The sequence below is a fragment of the Vipera ursinii genome (assembly GCF_947247035.1).
Source record: "Vipera ursinii genome assembly, chromosome: 2".
Classification (NCBI taxonomy): Eukaryota; Metazoa; Chordata; class Lepidosauria; order Squamata; family Viperidae; genus Vipera; species Vipera ursinii.
In genome coordinates this window covers 150,990,006-151,008,331 of record NC_139513.1, presented here as the reverse complement: position 1 = coordinate 151,008,331, position 18,326 = coordinate 150,990,006, and the positions used below count along the sequence as shown (strand labels likewise).

General features: G+C 43.6%; 2 protein-coding genes across 2 annotated transcripts; both read left to right on the top strand.

Annotated features, from left to right (window-relative positions):
- The first annotated feature begins 390 nt into the window (after nucleotides 1-390).
- On the top strand, nucleotides 391-7,009 carry MYG1 (MYG1 exonuclease). Its single transcript, XM_083353682.1, has 7 exons — nucleotides 391-657; nucleotides 2,049-2,161; nucleotides 2,811-2,970; nucleotides 3,563-3,712; nucleotides 4,476-4,598; nucleotides 5,295-5,476; nucleotides 6,364-7,009. Exons 1-7 carry the CDS (start codon nucleotides 496-498, stop codon nucleotides 6,536-6,538), a joined length of 1,065 nt encoding a protein of 354 aa, XP_083209808.1. The 5' UTR covers nucleotides 391-495; the 3' UTR covers nucleotides 6,539-7,009.
- A 3,775-nt stretch (nucleotides 7,010-10,784) lies between these two features.
- On the top strand, nucleotides 10,785-11,731 carry LOC310636570 (leucine-rich repeat-containing protein 3-like; the record flags this gene model as incomplete). The annotated part of the gene is made up of 1 exon (XM_083356515.1): nucleotides 10,785-11,731. The coding sequence occupies exon 1, from the start codon at nucleotides 10,970-10,972 to the stop codon at nucleotides 11,729-11,731; it is 762 nt and encodes a 253-aa protein (XP_083212641.1). The 5' UTR covers nucleotides 10,785-10,969.
- Nucleotides 11,732-18,326: the final 6,595 nt, after the last annotated feature.

Below are 18,326 nucleotides of genomic sequence, written 5' to 3'. Positions count from 1 at the left end.
TCAGGGCAACCAGGAGAGTACTCCCTCAAAACATCCCTATGAAATAAATTGGGCTGTCTATCTCCAATAATACGTTATGCAGACTTTTCTCTTGAAAAGTACTTTGTTTGTTTGTTTGTTTTTAAAAACATTATTGCGTACTTTTATTCCGCAGTTTTTCACCCAAGAAACGACTTTTGCCGCCCGGCTCCCTCCTACCGTTAGGTGCGTACCCAGTCCGGCTTACGCGCGAAATCGCATATCGGGTCCTAAATCGTCTCAATGTTCGTTTTACAAGATATTAGAAGAGATTGCCGGCGGCGTGTAGGGATTGCACAGCTTTTTTATACGGAAGGCCAGCAGGATTTCTTCTTCCCGGTGAAAGGATACGGTCCCACCGGGAAAGTGTTTGGTGGGAAAGAAAAACCACGCGCCCCAACACGCAGGAATACGGTAGAAGAGCCGCAGTCACTCGGGCGGCGGAAATCGGGCTCCGGGGGCCGGACCACCATTGTTATGCGCATGCTCCGTCTCCTCGCTCGGGCTCCTGGTGTGACTCGGAGCCTCATGCCGGGCCCCAAGCGCCCGCGCCTGCCCCGCATCGGCACTCACGGGGGCACCTTTCACTGCGACGAGGCGCTCGCGTGCTTCCTCTTGAGGCTGCTTCCCTCTTACCAGGTAGGCAGGCCGGCCGCGTAGGTGCAAAGCCAACCCCAGCAAGCCGGTGCAATCGGATGACCTCTCCAAAACAGCCTCGCTTTTCTGGGTCCTTCCCGATGCCTTGGGTGCCCCGTCGGCATTTAGGGCTTGAGGGGAGCCGATACTTTGCATGCATTTGGGGACTCCCGATGGGGGAAATCAACCGGCGTGGCCCAATAGGCATTGTGGGAATTGTAGTCCAAACATAACCCAGAGCATGCGCCGTCTTCTTCTGACAGGATGTGAGATTAAATTAAGATTTTTATTTTATTTTTTTTCCCCTTTTCCTTTGGGGTGTGCAGAGATTGTGCTTTTTTCAGATTCCCGCCGGGCGAGCACAACTTGCTGGCTTTTTTGGTCTTTTTTTGGAGAGGCTTCGCCTACGCACATAGCATCTTTCCGGTTATTTTCAGTAATTGCATGGCTGTAGGTGTGAAAATAGTTAGGTCTTATGGACTTCCACTTCAGCATGGCTGGCTGGGGATTTCTGGGAGATAAAAGTCCACAGGTTGCCAAGATTTGGACAGCCGTGGGTTAAAGTTACTCTCCCTCCTCCTGGATCCTGGTATGAGTGGAATCCCTGCCTCTTGGGAGTTACAAACAGAAAACAATTAACTTGTCAGAAGCTGCAAATTCAGCTGCAAATGTTTGCAGACTTGCTACATTACATACCATTGGCATTTTTACTCTACACTTAGTCTTGCATCTGTAGTTACAACTATGACCCAGTTGCCCTAGATTTCATTAAATAGCCACATGTTTTCAACACTGCTTTTATAGTTATAAGAAACAGAAGCTGGTATGTTTTTTTAAAAAGGCAAGTTTTTACTGTTGCTGATTTCTTTCTCTAATATCAATTTTTATGTTAGAATATGAGAGGGTGTAACACGTGCCTCAACATGTACCTAATATTTCAGTATCTTTCATACCCACAATAAAAGATAATCTGAGGAAAATTATTACTGGGACTTTTGGGCGATCTCATCTAATAATGGGTTCTGCATATTCCAGTAACTTTTATGTCTCCTCAGTTTAACAAGGATCATAATCTAACAAAACACCTTAATCCCAGCCTGCTCCTTCTGGAATATCTGAAGCATAAAACAGGAAAAATAGATCTTAATTTATAATATTTTTTTTTGTCAGCACTCGAACCTGCAACCTCTCAGAATTGCGAAGAATTCTTTGTCATGTAGATACCTACTACCTGGTGAAGGAAAAACTTTCTAACTAAAAGGAACCTGAAGTTAAACAAAAACTGTCCTCTCACTTGTTGCAGAAGCTAGAATGGAATATGGTCAGAAACTACAGATTGGTAGTAATGCATTTATTTAATTGCTTGTGTTGTTGTCACACTGCTGTGACTTTAGGATGCAGAGATTATCCGGACTAGGGATCCCCAGCTGCTGTCCTCATGTGATGTTGTGGTGGATGTTGGGGGTGAATATGATCCTCAGAAGCATCGCTATGATCATCACCAGAGGTACCAAGGAATTTCTTAAATTTTTCCTCTCTATGCTGCCATCTTAACCTGGTCATTACGTCTCACCATCCAGTAGGTGCAGAAGTCAAGAGGAGTTTGAAAGATAATCATCCCAGATTTTAACAGCTTCCAGGTATCTTGGATTAGTTTCCACCATGGCTAGCCAGCTGTGGCCATTAAGGAATGTCCTTCGGAGAACTTACTTTTTTTTTCTTTCTTTTTTTTTAACAAGTGAAAAATGACGTGTAACCTGTTTTTTCTTTCATCCTTTATCCTACTTACTGAGGTAAAGAACTTGTTCCAGATGCCCTTCCATTATTCATCTTTATTTTTAGTATTTTAAACAACAATTTAAAGTGCTTTTCAAAGCATCTTTCGACACAGGTACAATCCTGTTTGTGTAGTCCTTGCTTTTGGCCTTACAATAGGAAAAAAAACAAAAGGAGGGAAAGAATTAAGGAAGTGGAAAGCACATTCTGAGCAAAGGTTTCCTTGTTGTAGGTAGATCTTTGAAATATATTTTTAAATGTCAGTTCTGCCAGTCTATGAAGAAGAGAAATTTGGAGAGACGAGCTCTTTTTCAAGGGGGTGTGACTTTGTCTGTGTCGCTGCCTTCCCAGCCTTTTCTGACCCCGCCTTGTTCCCACAGGTCATTTAACGAGTCAATGCACAGCCTGAAACCTGATAAACCGTGGCAGACCAAGCTGAGCAGTGCGGGGCTGGTGTACGTCCACTTTGGCTCCCAGATTTTAGCCAACAAGTTGGGCCTAAAAGAGGAAGATCCTGTTGTGTGTCTGCTTTATGACAAGGTATCTAGATACATATTTGGGATGGGGATACGTGAAAGAAAATGTCACGAGTGAGAGAAATAATTTGAGACCTTTTCAGCAGCCGAAGCAGCTTTCTCCCACTTAGTAACTTCTAGAGGTGACAGGCTACAGTTCCTGTAATGCCCAAGGCAGCTTGTCCAGTGGGGAAGTATTGTGGGAATTGTAGTTCAGCAGTATCTGAAGGCCCTGTAAAGCCATCAAGTTTGACTTAAGTTTGACTTAAAGCAGGGGTCTTCAAACATGGCCCTTTTATGACTTGTGGACTTCAGCTCCCAGAATTCCTCAGCCAGGCACACTTAAAGCAACTTTTGTTAGTGGATTCGATATGTAATTTACAGGGAGAATGTAAAGAGTGCTGATGATGGTCTTTTTTACCTGCATGCTCCAAATATATGCCCTAATAAGCAGGCATATACATAGAATGAAGGCTACTGCTAAGCTTGTAAGCCGCCCTGAGTCTTCGGAGGATATAAATGGAATTAAAATAAATAAAATAAATAAATAGAATTATTCTGCGGGGTCTTCTCACTGAACCTAACCCTATTCTCATTCCCATCCTTCTCCCTCTTAGTTGTATGAGAACTTTGTAGAGGAGATAGATGCCATTGACAATGGAATCTCCCAGTGTGATGAAGAGCCCCGCTACGCTATGACCACCAATGTGAGCTCCAGGGTGGGGTACCTGAATCCTCGCTGGAACGACAAGGACCAAGACACTGAGGTAGGATTCAGACGGCAGAGATTTACTTGGCAAACCTAGAGCCAGCTTGGATAACAAAATCAGACAAGCAAGGAAAGTTGTTGTGGATCGGGGGGGGGGGGGAATCAAAGCAGCACCAAGCAAACATCAGGAGGAGCCTGATGGCACTTTTTCAGGCTAACAAATTTATATTGAAAAACATAAATTCTCATGAATGATGGTTGATTTCACAAAGTATGTGCCTTTTAATAAACTTGTTAGGCTGAAAAAGTGCTACCAGGCTCCTGCTGGTCTCTGGCTAGTATAGACTAACCCAGCTCTTCCTGTGGTGAAAGCATATTAAAAGAGAGAGAGAGAGAGAGAGAGAGGTGCTTATATTGCTATCTTCTCCACCCCAAGCTGGCCTTAATCTTTTTTCATTTCTTCGTGGGGCAGTGCTCCGTGGAGGGTCACAGCAAAGAAGATCCCTATGCCAGTTCCGGAGCTTCCAGGACTGGGACTTGCATGGCAGTTTTTCCCAACCTATAACCAACTCAGGGCAATGATCTTTTTTCTCTAGAGAGCCCAGTTATTTGGGAAATCCTGACTTGGTACCTCTTTGTGTAAACAGCTAACAGATGTCTCAGCTGCCAAGAGGGAAAAGGCAGCCTTGTCTGAGGAATGCAATGAAAGCGTGGCTTAGCAGCGTCCCCTCCTATAACCATACAGCACGGATTGCATGGCTCCAAATTAAAAATGCCCTTGGATTGAGAATGTAATTGCCAAATCCGCCCTTCTTTTCCAGGCTGGATTCCAGAAGGCCATGGGGCTGGTGGGCCACGAATTCTTAGACCGGCTTGACCACTACTACCGCAGTTGGCTCCCTGCACGCAGCCTTGTGGAGGATGCCATTCAACAGCGCTTTGAGGTACCGCTGATGTTCACAAGTTCCTAAGAGGGAGACAACCTTACAAACACACCTGTCAGATACCCTTTTTGGGGGGTGGGGTGGGGGCTAAGCATTCATTTTTCCAAAGCTGGAAAAGGAGCTTTCTGGTGATGCACAAGTGTTGCGGTATCTTCACAGTTGGAAAGATAGAGGTGATACATTCAGAGTTGCATGACCGCCACTTTCTGCTTCTTCCCATTCCAGTTCTAGAACCGTTAGAACCCAGTATGCATCTCCATGATCCCCTGTATGTCATTATGAGGACTAAAATGGCCTGACGGGGATGGGTTTTAATAGTTGTTTTAGATTTGTTCATTGTTTTTAACTGGGCATGGGTTTAATCTTTTTTTAATTTTTGTATTGTCTTTTTTATATATGCCCTGTGAACCGCCCTGAGTCCCCACCAAGGAGAAGGGCGGTATATAAATTAAATAAAACTAAAAACTAAACTAAACTAAACTAAACTAAAATCTTGGGGGAAATGAACTGAAATGAACTAGCTAGTCTGATTATGCTAAATTCACTTTTGGACTAGAATCTACAATAAAAGACACCTTACGACTTGCAGTAGTGTAGCAATTAATGCCTCTGGTGTATTAATAGCACTTTGTACTCTCAGTCATTGGGCTGGTAAAACTAGTACCCCTGAATGGTGTGCCTCTCTTTCTATGGCAGGTGGATCCTAGTGGTGAAATTCTGGTCCTGGCACAAGGAGGCTGTCCGTGGAAAGAGCATCTTTTACAGCTGGAGCAAACGATGGATGTGAAGAAGCCACTGAAATTCGTCTTATATACAGATCTGAGTGGCCAGTGGCGGGTGCAATGTGTCCCTGTAGGGTTGCGAACCTTTCAGAACCGGTGAGCGTGGCTCCTCAACACCTTTTGACTTACCTGGAAAGAAAGATTAATATTTTTCCCCAATACCATAGAAAAGTTGCCTCGGATTCATTGAGTATGTAGCAGACGGTACACGTCCATTTTTATCTGTTCTTCCCACGAACAGACCACGGGTATCATCTTAAGTTCAGCATCTTCCTTTTAGAGAAATATAGTACAGTAGCAGCAAGTATAATTCCACACTCTTGGGGAGCTTCAGATCTTAGATTATTGCCCCCCTCTGCTTAAACTAAATTAAATCTCAACTATTCAGAATTAAGAGTAAAATCTGTTAAAACCGAGTGGAAGGTATACATGCAAGGGGAAAAATAGGAATAATAATGACTTGTTCTGGATATTGAGTAAAATAACTGTATGTTAAAGTGTTTCCAAGATAAAGATTTCTTGACACCCCTTTGTGTCTTCCCAGAGGCCTCATCCCGTATTCTCTGTAGCCTTTTCCTCGAGATCTTTAGGTGCCCAACAGTCCCTTGCTTTCAGTTAGGCAGGCTGGTTCTCTGGAAAGTGAACTCCAGAAAATTTGAAAGAACCCATTGTGGACCATCCCTCAGGGTTTTGTCAGCTTCCCAGGTAAACCAGCTAGGAAACATGAGTAGATGAGTTACACCTGCTTTATTGTATGGCAACATTAACAGAACCTTGCAGGTCTAAAGAGCACAGATTTCCCACTCGCCAAGTCCTTCCTAAGTATCTTTCTTTGACTGCCAAAACAATTGCGGGCTCGTGCCTGATGGTTTTGTAGGCAGCATCTCCTCTTCACTTTCCTCAAGGCTATCCGTGCATTCCATGCCAGGGTTGTATCTCCCTGCTTACCTTCCGATTTTGCTTCCCCCCCCCCGCCCCCACAGATTGCCGTTGCCAGAGGAATGGAGGGGTTTACGTGAAGAAGAACTCTGCAAGGTCAGCGGGATCCCAGACTGTATCTTTGCACATTCCAGTGGCTTCATTGGAGGAAACAGGACTAAGGAAGGTGCCCTGGAAATGGCTCGAAAGACGTTGGCTCAACAAGTTGAAGCCAACTGAGGGATCAGAGGCCACCAATTTGTATTCCTGGGAAGCTGCTTATTTTGTAGGGTTGCCGTAAGCTTTTGCTTTTGAAGCGAAATCAAATCAGCCAATCCAAAACCACTCATTTTTGGAGATTTGATTTAGCAATTGTTGGAGAGAAAATGTTGCCTTAGCGGGAAATCTTCAAGGAGCTCCGTTGAAATAATCTTCAGGAGTGGTCAAGATAAGAATTGGTCTGCTGTCCTAGGGTTTCCTGGGGGAGGGGGAGACTTTGGATCTGGGTGTGTGGAGGCCTTGAGTTTGAAGGAAAATGCACCCAAAGACACAACCGGGGGGGGGGGGATGAAGAGAGGTTGGGCAGGTGGCTTATTCAGACTAAATTGAAAAAGCTATATGAATAATGTGGACTGTGTGGCTTCATGTGTATGTTTTATGAATAAAATAAGGTTCTGAAATACATTGGAACAATTGCATCAGTTATGTTGCATTTTTTCATTGGGTGCTTTCCACAGTCATTTCTTTCTGTAGATTTTAGTAGGGGTGATTTGTATCAAGAATCAGCAACTTTTTCTAGGCTTGCAAGATTATCGCCACCAACAAGAAACAATGCTGAAATTACGAGAACGATACCAATCACAAAATTCCTTAACATTTCCATCAGGATTTTCCATCTTCCCTTTGTAGAAGTGGAGGCAAATTAGCTTAATCGCATTTATATGGGCCAGCTTTTTCTATGACAAGCACATTTTGCGTTTGTTTGGAAGAGGGTGTTCACCATTTATCAACTAGAGGGCTGCACTGACTTTACAAGCATACGTAGCGCCATGTCCCCAAAGTGAGCAAGGTGGAATACAAAGTCATAATTTGGGAGAGACACGGAGCTTTTAAGAGCTGAAATGGATGCCTTTTAGGCCTTTTAAGTTTAAGGCCTACCTTTTGTCATTTGAAATCCTTCCCTCAAAACAAAAGCAAAAAATTAGACCATGCCCACTTAGGCATTTCAGGAGGCTACAGAAGGAGTGGTAAGTGGACCATGATTTTGGTACCCTCTGCTCTAGAGCAGACATGTCAAACACAAGGCCCGGGGGCCAGATCCGGCCTGCGAAGTGGTTTCATGCGGCCCGTGAAGCCATCCTGGAAACAGTGAGGGAACGGCCCCCACTGCCTTGGCCCTGGCCCAGAGACCCTCCTTCTACCAGAGACCCTCAGATCTGTCCCACTCCTGCCCAGGCCCCCACAGGCACCCTTGATGCAAACGATGTAGAGCTGGCCACGCCCACCCAGTAGGCCACGCCCACCCTGGCCATACCCACCCAGCCCCCTGAGGGCAACCGCAATGCTGATGCGGCCCTCAATGAAATTGAGTTTGACACCCTCTGCTCTAGAGTAATGTAGCTAGGAATTATGTGGGGTGTAGTTTTCCATACATCTGCCAAGTACCAGACTGGAGAAGACAGCCACTCTGGACCTTTGGCTTCAATCATTTATTTTAGATTCATTGGCACCAAGTTTCTTTTTAGATTTCATCCTACCTCATTTCTGGGCTATTGGGAATTTTCACAAGCAGGCGGCATTTTAAATGGGATTTGCTTTCAAATATTTTGAAAAAGAAAAACGATCTTTTACAGAGAGCCAGTTTGATGAGATGGTTAAGCTGCACCAAAGCTGGTTTTTGATAGCTAGCACAGGACCAGAACTCAGAGGCTCCTGGTTTTCAGCCTTGCGCCTTAACCACTATATCAAACTAGCTCGCGGTAAAAACAGGTTGAACCTAATTTATTCAGCAAAGGAAGCCTACCAAAAGAAATCTACCTAAAAAAAAAACAGCAGAAAAAGCTGGCTCCTCCTACAAAACATGATGTTGACTGCCAATAATCATTTTTTTTTTAAAAAAAAAAGCCCTAAAAGTTAGGAGGTCCAATTCTGGGGAAGAGATGGGAGGAGGCCACTGCTTGCCAGCTTTTGTGTTCATGTATAACAAACACAAACGGACAGTTCTCCCTGCCACACCTCTTGCAGTCTAGTAGGGGCACTCTCTCTCTCTCTCTCTCTCTCTCTCTCTCTCTCTCTCTCTCTTTCTCTCTCTCCCTCCGCCTCTCACAAAGTCATGTGTCTCAAGCTCTTTAGCTGATGGACAGCAGGCAGGGAACTACAGTAGATAAGAGAGGACATTCTGGGAGAAGTTGATCTGTGGGCTTTGTGGTTCCTGCATCAAAGGAAGCCAAGCAGAAGCTGAAGGTAAGTCTTGGGAGACTCCTTTGCCTTCAAGCTCCGTTAGTTGGGGGACAGAAAGACTGAGCAGAGCACCTTGTTCATGCAAGTTAGTGCAGCATGGTGGTTTAGGTTTAGACTAATCATTTCGGCTACTTCACCCAAGAGCCTTTAATCTAGGCTTGATGCAGACAAGCAGCAGATGCCGTCTTTTGCATCATCTCCAGAACTGGATTACCCAATGCGGCTTTTTCTTCACAATTCATCAGAATTAACATTTACAGGAGGTGGAAAGTTGGGAGGAATGTTACAGTGGGCAGAATAAAGCAACAAAAGCCCCACCCTAACGTTTACACACCCTAGTTAGAAACATGGGAGGCCAGATGAATTTCAGACAACTGTAATACTGTTTAGTCCTGGATTATTAGGTATTGGTGAGTTTAACCAGCATCTTCCTGTTGCACATACTATATTCCTAAACTTCTAACAGTGTCAAAATTGGGTGAACTTGACAGGACGCAAGCATAGCTTAAAAGCACAACGCGTACTGTAGGTTTGGAAGATGGGGGGGGAACCTCTCTCTTCAAGGTTTCTCACCAACTCATTGGACATAGGAGTTAGCCAGAGATGATATACCTGACACCTAGATGATGTCTCTTAAGAAAAGTTTTGTTTCGTTCTGCCTCATTCCAGGAATGTTATGGAAATCTAAAAAATCTCTTCAATTTACTGTCCTCCAAGGTTTTCCAACTACTGTGCTGCTTCAACCCTTCTTTTATTTCAGTAAAATAGCTGAAAGACAAAAATTGCTGAGCAATAGCTGTGGCGTCGGTCTGATCAATTTTAGCTAACCAAATCACACTATCACATTTCTCTGCTGAGTGTAGATTAATCATACAATTGCTCGCAGATAGAAATGCATGAGTGATATCTGTTCCAAGCAAAGGCAAAGCAAAGCATTGCTATTCACTTAATATGTGTTGTCATTTTCTAAATAAGCAAAGCAAAGACCAAGAGACAAGGGACTTAACAAATTTGGGTGTGCAAAAGTGTTTTGAGTGTAACAGCTCAGAAGGGAAGCATTTCCTGGCAAGGAGAAAGTCATATGTAGTCCATACTGCTGTTAAAGGCACAGGAGCAGGTACTGGAATCTGGCAAGCATATAAGCATGGCTAGGGAAGAAACATCAAAAGCTATCAGTAAATGTTGCACTGTAAGAGCTTCTTTTTTTTAATATGAAAGAAAATAATCAACATCAGAAGCAAATTGACCAGGACAAATAACCAGTTTCTTAATTAGAGTCTAAGACTTCCATTTTTAATCCTTCTTACCTGCATTTATTATTACTAATCTGTTATTTCAGCTGCGATCATTATTAATTTTTTATAAGTCCTGTCTTTTGTGCTCTCATCTGACTTCCTCTCCTCTAATCACTGAGTTATAAATTTCACTGGCAATTCAGGTTTAAATTATGATTAGATACGAAACCAATATAGCCAGTGCCAAATATGAATCTTTCTTTTTACACTGCTGAATTTGAGGGGAAAAAATAGCTGGAGATCTCTAAAGGAAGTAGCTCAACCAAAATACCCAAGTTATAAAAAACAGGAAAGAGAATTTTGAAAAATATTTCTTTTGATTGATAAGCTCATTCACTTACCTGGAAATGAACACATTGGAAAAAATGAGGCTTACTTTTGGGTAGATATTAATAGGAATCACCAAGATTCCACTAAAATCAGACCTACATTTTATCTACCTCTTTGCTGAAAAATTTCCAACCTGCTTGTATTCATACAGGATAAACAAAAAGATTAATTAATTAGTATATATATATCTACGTCACCATTTTATAGCCCTCACATCAAATTTGGGAGTTTCTTATCCTCCATCTCCAAAACATTATTTTTGGTTTAAGAAAAATAAATTTGTAAGCTGTAACAATTTGCACCCAGCCAAAACAGAAGCTACTCCTGATGGAGAAGAAATGCTAAGATAACTAGCATTGGTTATATATAACTCATAACAGACAAAAACAGTATGTGCCCATTTATTAATGAAGCTTTATGGCTTAAGGTCATGTGATCCCAGCCACTATCAAAATAAACCCATTAAATATATTGAAAGGACCTTTATCACCCTCATTTACTTTCTATCCCATCCCTTTGCTTCTCAATCAGAGTTCTGGGCCTGCAAACCAGGATCTCGTCGTTGTTTGTGAAGAACTCAGCAGAGATGTCGGTGTTGTCTGTCTTCTTGTTCCTGATCCATGGCTTGCATGGCCATCAGTCATGTCCTCGAAGGTGTGACTGCCCACCAGGAAATGGTGTGGTATGGTGCAGCTGGAGAAATCTGATGGTTATCCCTTTTGACATTCCTCATGACACTCGAGTATTGTACCTAGACTCTAACTGGATTGTCCACATATCCACTGGGGCCTTCCATGGCCTGAAACTCCTCCATGAACTTCACCTTGCGGACAATCTAATTGAGAGCATTTCTCCAGGAGCCTTCCATGGCTTAGGGAATGCACTGAGGCTCCTGGACCTCTCAGGAAACAAGCTACGAAAAATAGACGCTGCTCCCTTCATCACGCTGACCTGGGTAAAGCTGGAACTCTACAACAATCCCTGGCATTGTGATTGCTCGCTGCAGGAGCTGACAAAGGCTCTTTCCTTAGGACCAGGGACGGTGGAGAACATCGTATGCACCACCGCAACCTGGAAGGAGTATGTTGGGAAGACTTTGGCCCATCTGGTCAGTACTGGCGTCAATTTCTGTGTCACTCAGCAGAAGAACACTGATTTTGCAATGTTGCTCACTATGTTTGTCTGGTTTGCTGTTGTTATCGCTTACGTCATCTATTACACCCGGCGCAACCAAGCCGAATCCCGGCGTCACTTGGAATACCTCAAATCCCTGCCGGTTCCCAGCAGCTCATTCCAACAGGAGGAGAAGGAGGTGGATGAAGACAATACACTCAGCACGATCCTCTGATGGAGTGGCCTCGGGCACGTGCTGGGGTGGGGTGGGGGCGACACAACAGAACTGCTTTGGAAGCAGATTTAATCTGATAAAGAGTTTGTTCCTCTAAAGAAACCTAGCTTTAAATCTAGGGAACAAACAAGAACAAAAAAGAATTGCTGCCTAAGACAAAGAACCGACGTTGCCATCCGACTGTACGGGAAAGACTTTGGGACTCGGCCCTGAGAGGCTGCCTAGGGACCAGTGACGTTGAGAGTCAGCATAGCCCGCAGATGGATAAGTGGGCGGTGCAAGAGGCTCTGAAGGGATCACCCTTAATTTCTCAGGACGTAAAGGAGACAGTGGAGAATTGCATTTTCAGATTCACAAGATTGATGTCAGCCTTACCAGCGGGACTGGACAGGAAACTCAACCAGATGAACTAATTCTACTTTATTTGCAAGTCTTTCCCCCCCCCCTTCTGTTCAATTCTGTCTGATTCTCACAGGCTGCCTGGACAAGTCCCAGCAGTTTTCCTGGCAAGGTTTTTCAGAACAAGCTTACCATTGTCCACTTTCTTGGACTTAAGACAGAGTGGCTGGCCCAAGGTCACCCAGATGGCTTTGTAACTCACAGTCTTCGGGTTTCTAGAATGATGCCTTAACCACTACAGCAAGCCGGTTTCATTGTAAGGCTACATTGAAATAATCTAGCCAATCCGTTTCTCCCATATGACAATTTTTAGCTACAAGAATTACTTCAGGATGATTTTATTTGATTTAGGTCCTTCTCTCCTGATAGGCTGGAATGTTACCTGGGTTAAACATTGGGCTAAACTGGGTTTGGCTAAGGTTGCAACCCACCAGATATTTTGGGTGTTTAAGCTAGGAATCTTTGCTCTAAAGGTAGTAAACTCATGTCTTAACCCACTAGCTTCCACTCTTCAATGCGCACCAATCTCACTGACAAGATTCTTTTTCTCCTGGCTTCTCCAACAAATATCTGAGTGGTTAAATCTGCTGATTGGTTAAATTAGCAGCAGGCTGAGGGGCAAGAATTCCCTTCCCCAAATGTGGATGCTCTTAAGGTCGCTGGATCAAAGGCTGGCTTTAAAATCATCCTGCTAAAAATTACATTTCCAACTTTCACCAACTAGGCAGATAGTTCATAGTCCTCTTAGAAAAGCAGGAACATGTCTGCTTAAACTGCAAGCCTCACCTTCTCCCTTGGGGCTGCTGAAATCCACTTCCAGTGGACTGTTTGTACCGGCGGGTTCTTCGTATCTGCTTTCCCTCCCACCCGTAATGTTTGCAGATTTACTTTTCTCCCAGTGGCCACTTTCCTTAAATGTTTTGAAGCATGAGTAATATGGGTAATGGTTGGCATCTCCATCTTTCCTGGCAAACATCCGCTGTGCCTTTAACAGTAGAACAAAAGGCAAAAATAAAACCAAATCTCAGATGTAATTATCCTTGTAATCCTTGTTGGAATTATGCCCCTAAAAACTGCACTTGCAGCATTATTTCTGCCTTTTCTCTCTCCCACAGGCCACCGTGCTATATAATCCAAAACAGTTGTTTAAAAGCTAGATCCCCTTTCTATTGTGTACAATGTTTCTTATAATTACACTAGATAAAGCACCTGTCAGTCAAGTTGGATCCCTCTTTCTAGATATATCAGTTTAATAGTAGGGAGCAAAGCATGAAATCAATAACAGATCCCTGCTTCTTAATCCCTGGTGTTTTACAGCGATGTTTCCCTCTAATCGGCTCAGCTATTGCCATTCCCTCCCCCCCCAACTGCTTTGACTATCCTCTTAAAAGACTCTCAGCCTATTACATCAGAGGTGGTCAGCTGATATTTTCAATCTAATTTCCAAAGAAGCAATAATTCAATTCAATCAGAGACTTGGTAACAGCTAGTTCTCCTTTTCTTGGTAGCATCTCCCCAAGTAAAGCAAATTTTTAAAAAGAATGAGACTGATGAAAAACAGAAACAAGGGTGATGGTGAAAGAAATAGGATGATTTTTTTGGCTCTAGCTACAACTGACCTTCACTTCACCCACTGCTCCAAGGAAATGCTATTTTGGGGAGAAAAACAGAACAGAACACAATAGAATAGAACAGAGCTGGAAGGGACCTTGGAGGTCTTCTAGTCCAGCCCCCTGCTTAAGCAGGAGAACCTATACCGTCTCAGACAGGTGAATGTCTAGTCTCCTCTTGAAAATCTCCAGTGATGGAGTGCCAATTTCTGGAGGCAAGCTGTTCCACTGGTTGATTGTCCTGTCAGGAAGTTTCTCCTTAATTCCAGGTTGCTTCCCATCATTGACATGAAATGCGTATTTGTAATCAAAAGTACTGTGTGTCTGACTGTGCTTCTTTGGTGGCTGTGCCTGCATAAATAAAAGTACATCTACTTCCACGCTCACATTTCTCTGGTCCTTATTTTATGTTTTAGACTAACATGAGCGGTAAGGTAGCTAATTTTTTCTTTGTTGCTATTAGATTACAATTCAAGGCCAAGAAAAAGGTTTAAATTTGCATTACAAGTAGGAGATGCCCTTCTGATTTTTCCAAATCCACATATCAACCCACTTAAATATGTTTTATCATAGATGAGTAGGTTGGTCTATTTTAATCCTTAGGATTAGACGATAATGAAATTAAGATGGGAACACTTTTGCCTTGTAGCCTTAGACACATCTGTTTTTAAGAGGACAGTCTATATTCAATTATTTCATCAGCTACTCATGCTTGATGAAACAAACAAGTCTAATTCATGAAAGGTAAGGCCAATCATTACCCCTTTTCAAAGTACAACCCACCATAAATGAAGTTTGATTCCTGGTGACTAGATGGGTACCTGGGATACCTCTTAAACGGCACGCCCCCTGCTCTTGTATAAATATTTCTTTGGTCTGTCTCAGAATCCATCTATATCTCATTTCTAACTCCCTCTCTGTGGAAACCCAAATCTCACACCCCCCCCCTTTCTAGATTCTGCCATTCCCAAGGAGGAAAGAGAATAGACAGGGGAGTTTATTGCCCTCAGATCTTTCGATGTAACTTTTTGTTTATTCAGCCTACCTGTTGGCCATCGTAAAGACCAATGAAATGAACCCTCTCCCTCTGATCTACGAGCAAACAAGAAAGGGGGTGGGGGGGAATTCTGGTTTGTATCTCTGGATGGAATGTGAAGAGGAGGAAGTAATTGTGTTGCGAATGGACTGATGGTTCTCCCTTTCCCACGAGGGGTTTGACACCTGAGACTTGACTGATCCAGGATTGAACAAATGGACCGAGGGGTGGGGTTTTGGTCGGGAACAATTTAAAAATATCGATCTGTGAGACAGTTTTTCAGATCCTGTCTATTATACCTTCTGTCATCTATGTCTTAGTAAAAGTTCCTGCTTGGACAATCTTGTCTCCAAGAGTTTTTCTTTCCTAAGATGTGGATTGGAGTGGGTTCTGACAGTCTGCTTATTTTCCATCAATTATTACTGCTGCGGAAAGCACAATCTTATTAATCAACCCATTCTAGGTAGGCCTCAACTTACAGCAATTCATTTAGTGACAGAAGTTGCAACGGCACTGAAAAAAGTGACTTATGACCATTTTTCACACGACCGTCGCAGCATCCCAACGATGTCATGTTCAAAATTCGGGATGCTTGGCAATTGACTCACATTTATGACGGCTGCCGTGTCCCAGGGCCACGTGATCCATTTTTTGTGACCTTCTGACAAGCAAAGTCAATGGGGGGGAGCCAGATTGACTTAACAACCGTGTCACTAACTTAACTCTACATGGGACTTCCCTTGAAGACTACTCGGAGGCTCCAACTGGTACAGAATGCGGCCGCGAGAGTTGTCTTGGGAGTTTCCCGGTACTCCCATGTTACACCTTTGCTCCGTGAGCTGCATTGGTTGCCAGTTGTCTTCCGGGTAAGGTTCAAGGTTTTGGTTATGATCTTTAAGTCCCTACATGGCATGGGTCCGCGATACCTCGAGGACCACCTGCTGCCGGCGTCGACTCCCCTCCGCCCTGTGCGCGCCCACAGAGAGGGCCTCCTCAGGGTGCCTCCTGTCAAGGAATGTCGGCTGGTGGCCCCCAGGGGGAGGGCCTTCTCTGTGGGTGCTCCGGTGTTATGGAACCAACTGCCGGTCGAGCTCCGGATGGCATCAGACCTCCGATCCTTCCGTCGCGGGTTGAAGACCCATTTATTTGAACTAGCGGGTCTGGCCTGATGGGGGTACTTGGGTTTTTTATTGGTTTGTTTTATTATTCTGGTTTTAACTTGGGCATTAATTTATTTTTTAATGTTTGTATTGGTGTTTATATTTATGCCCTGTGAACCGCCCTGAGTCCCTTTGGGAGAAGGGCGGTATAAAAATCTCAATAAATCTAAATCTAAATCTAACCACTGCAGTGATTCACTTAACAGCTGTGGCAAGAAAAATCATAAAAACGGGGCAAAATTCACTTAACAAACATCTCACTTAGCAGCCGATAGTTTGGGCTCAATTGTGGTCATAAGCCGAGGACTACCTGTAATTAGCAATCTTAAAACATGTAGCCAAGCAGTTTGTCTTGGCCCCGTCCCCTTCGTGGGCCTCTTCTTCCACATCTATGGTTCTCTTAGCTACATCACGGGCTGCAACACAGGCAGCCAGGCCCAAAGGAGAGCAAAGCCTAACAGCAGTTCAAGAATCAATAAAAGACGGGGGTGAGTTTGTTTTTATTATTGGCTATTTTGCTCAGCGTTCTTCTCTCTTACAAAAGCTTTTATAAGAATGTGCTCTTTAAAAATCTTTGGAGAGCAGGCAAGCAGGCGTCAATTGCATCGGGTTTTTTTGTGTAGACACAGGCATTCTCATTCCAGCTGCTTGACCAAGTCATCTAACACAGAGGTCCCCAACCTTTTGAGCACTAGGAACCGGTTTCGTGGAGCAAGGTTTTTCCGTGGACTGGAGAGTGTGTGGTTTTGTGTGCTGCCTGCATCCATCCCACGGATGGGGCTTTGTTTGTGCAGACCGGTTGCTGGGATGCCGCGGACCGGTACCGATCCACGGACCAGGGGGGTTGGGGACCCCTGGTCTAACAGGCTCTTCTGTATCATTAAAAAATATGGCCTGGATGGTTTTGCTCTGCCTTGCAAATCTCTTTTCAGGCAATTTTTATAGTAAAATTGTCTCCTGATACAAAAGGTAATGTTCATGTGAGAGTACCAACCTACTGGATAGGAGCTGCAAAAATTATTTCCTGTTGAAAGGAAGAGTTCCTTATGAATTCTTGGTTTAAGTATTTGGTGTATTTCCGCTGGCCCTCATACAATATCACAGAAATACAAATCTTTCCTCTTCTTCTTCCAATGATCTGTCAGCAGTTCAGAGTAAAAGCTGTTCAGCTCACAGGCACACCAAGGTGTGTGTACAATATAGCGGGCTGGAGACTCGTCCTACACTGTGCAACAGGGAAACACAATCTGTGATTCTCCCTCCACAGTAGCATGCAGCTTCCCTTTGGGAAACCACCAGCTGCTCAGTCCAGATATGGGACGTTGTACCCCAGAGTCCAAATACAAAAGGATTGAAGTGACAAGGGGTGGCAGTGTGGTGGCAGAGAGCCAAAGAAGACCGCCAAATGTTGTTGCTGTTGCTTATTTAGAACACACTTCTCTTTCTGAAGACCACTTTACAACTATCCCTAGTGGAAACTCTTTGCAGCAACCCGCCCAAAGCTCAAGACAAAAATACCTTACCAGTATTCACCAGTATTCATTCATCCTTTTTGACAATGATTTTTTTAAAAAAATAAATAAATAAAAGGGAAAGAAGCGACCTTAAGAATTTATCCCATTTCCATCCTAATGCCCACATAAAACAATGGTTCGGAGATGTGTTTTTTGGTACTGAACATTAACTTTCCTCACTAACACTCGCTCCCAGGTAATCTTCACTATCAAGAAACATGTCGTTGTGCAGGAATTTGCTCATTTTAACAGCTCAGAGTAAGTCGCCAGCAAACTTCCAACCTCATCCATCCTTTTTGGAAACTTTTTTTTTTTAAAATGAAAGATGGAACCAAGAACCCAAGTATAACGGGATTAAATCTCCCCTTGTTTTCACAAACACTCGCTTTGTCAGGAAAATTAAAATCGCTCATGCAGACACAAATATCTTACACACACTCATTTGGGTGTATGAGAGGTACGTGTTGCAATTTCATGTGCAAATACATGCTAAAATGTTCATGAAGTTACTCAAGCACCCTCGCCCCACAATACACTCTCCTGTAACATTTCGATGGGACTGACCAGGTTCACGTTTGGTTGATGAGTATCTTACTCTGTTTTGATTCATTAAAATGCCTATTTGCACATTGCCCTAAGCCAATAGCTAATTTTACTCATCTGGTTTACATCTTGTGCTAATCCCCAGGAAGACACACGATACCAAGTCATAAACTATGGTTTACACACCACAGTGCATGGGTTCGTCCATATGGCCCAGCCAAAACTGAATAAACACACAACTTACTGCAACGAGTTCTTTAGCCAAATGGTGGTGGACAACTTGGCATCTACCCAATTCTAACGACCACTTCAATCCACGACGAATGGCAAAAT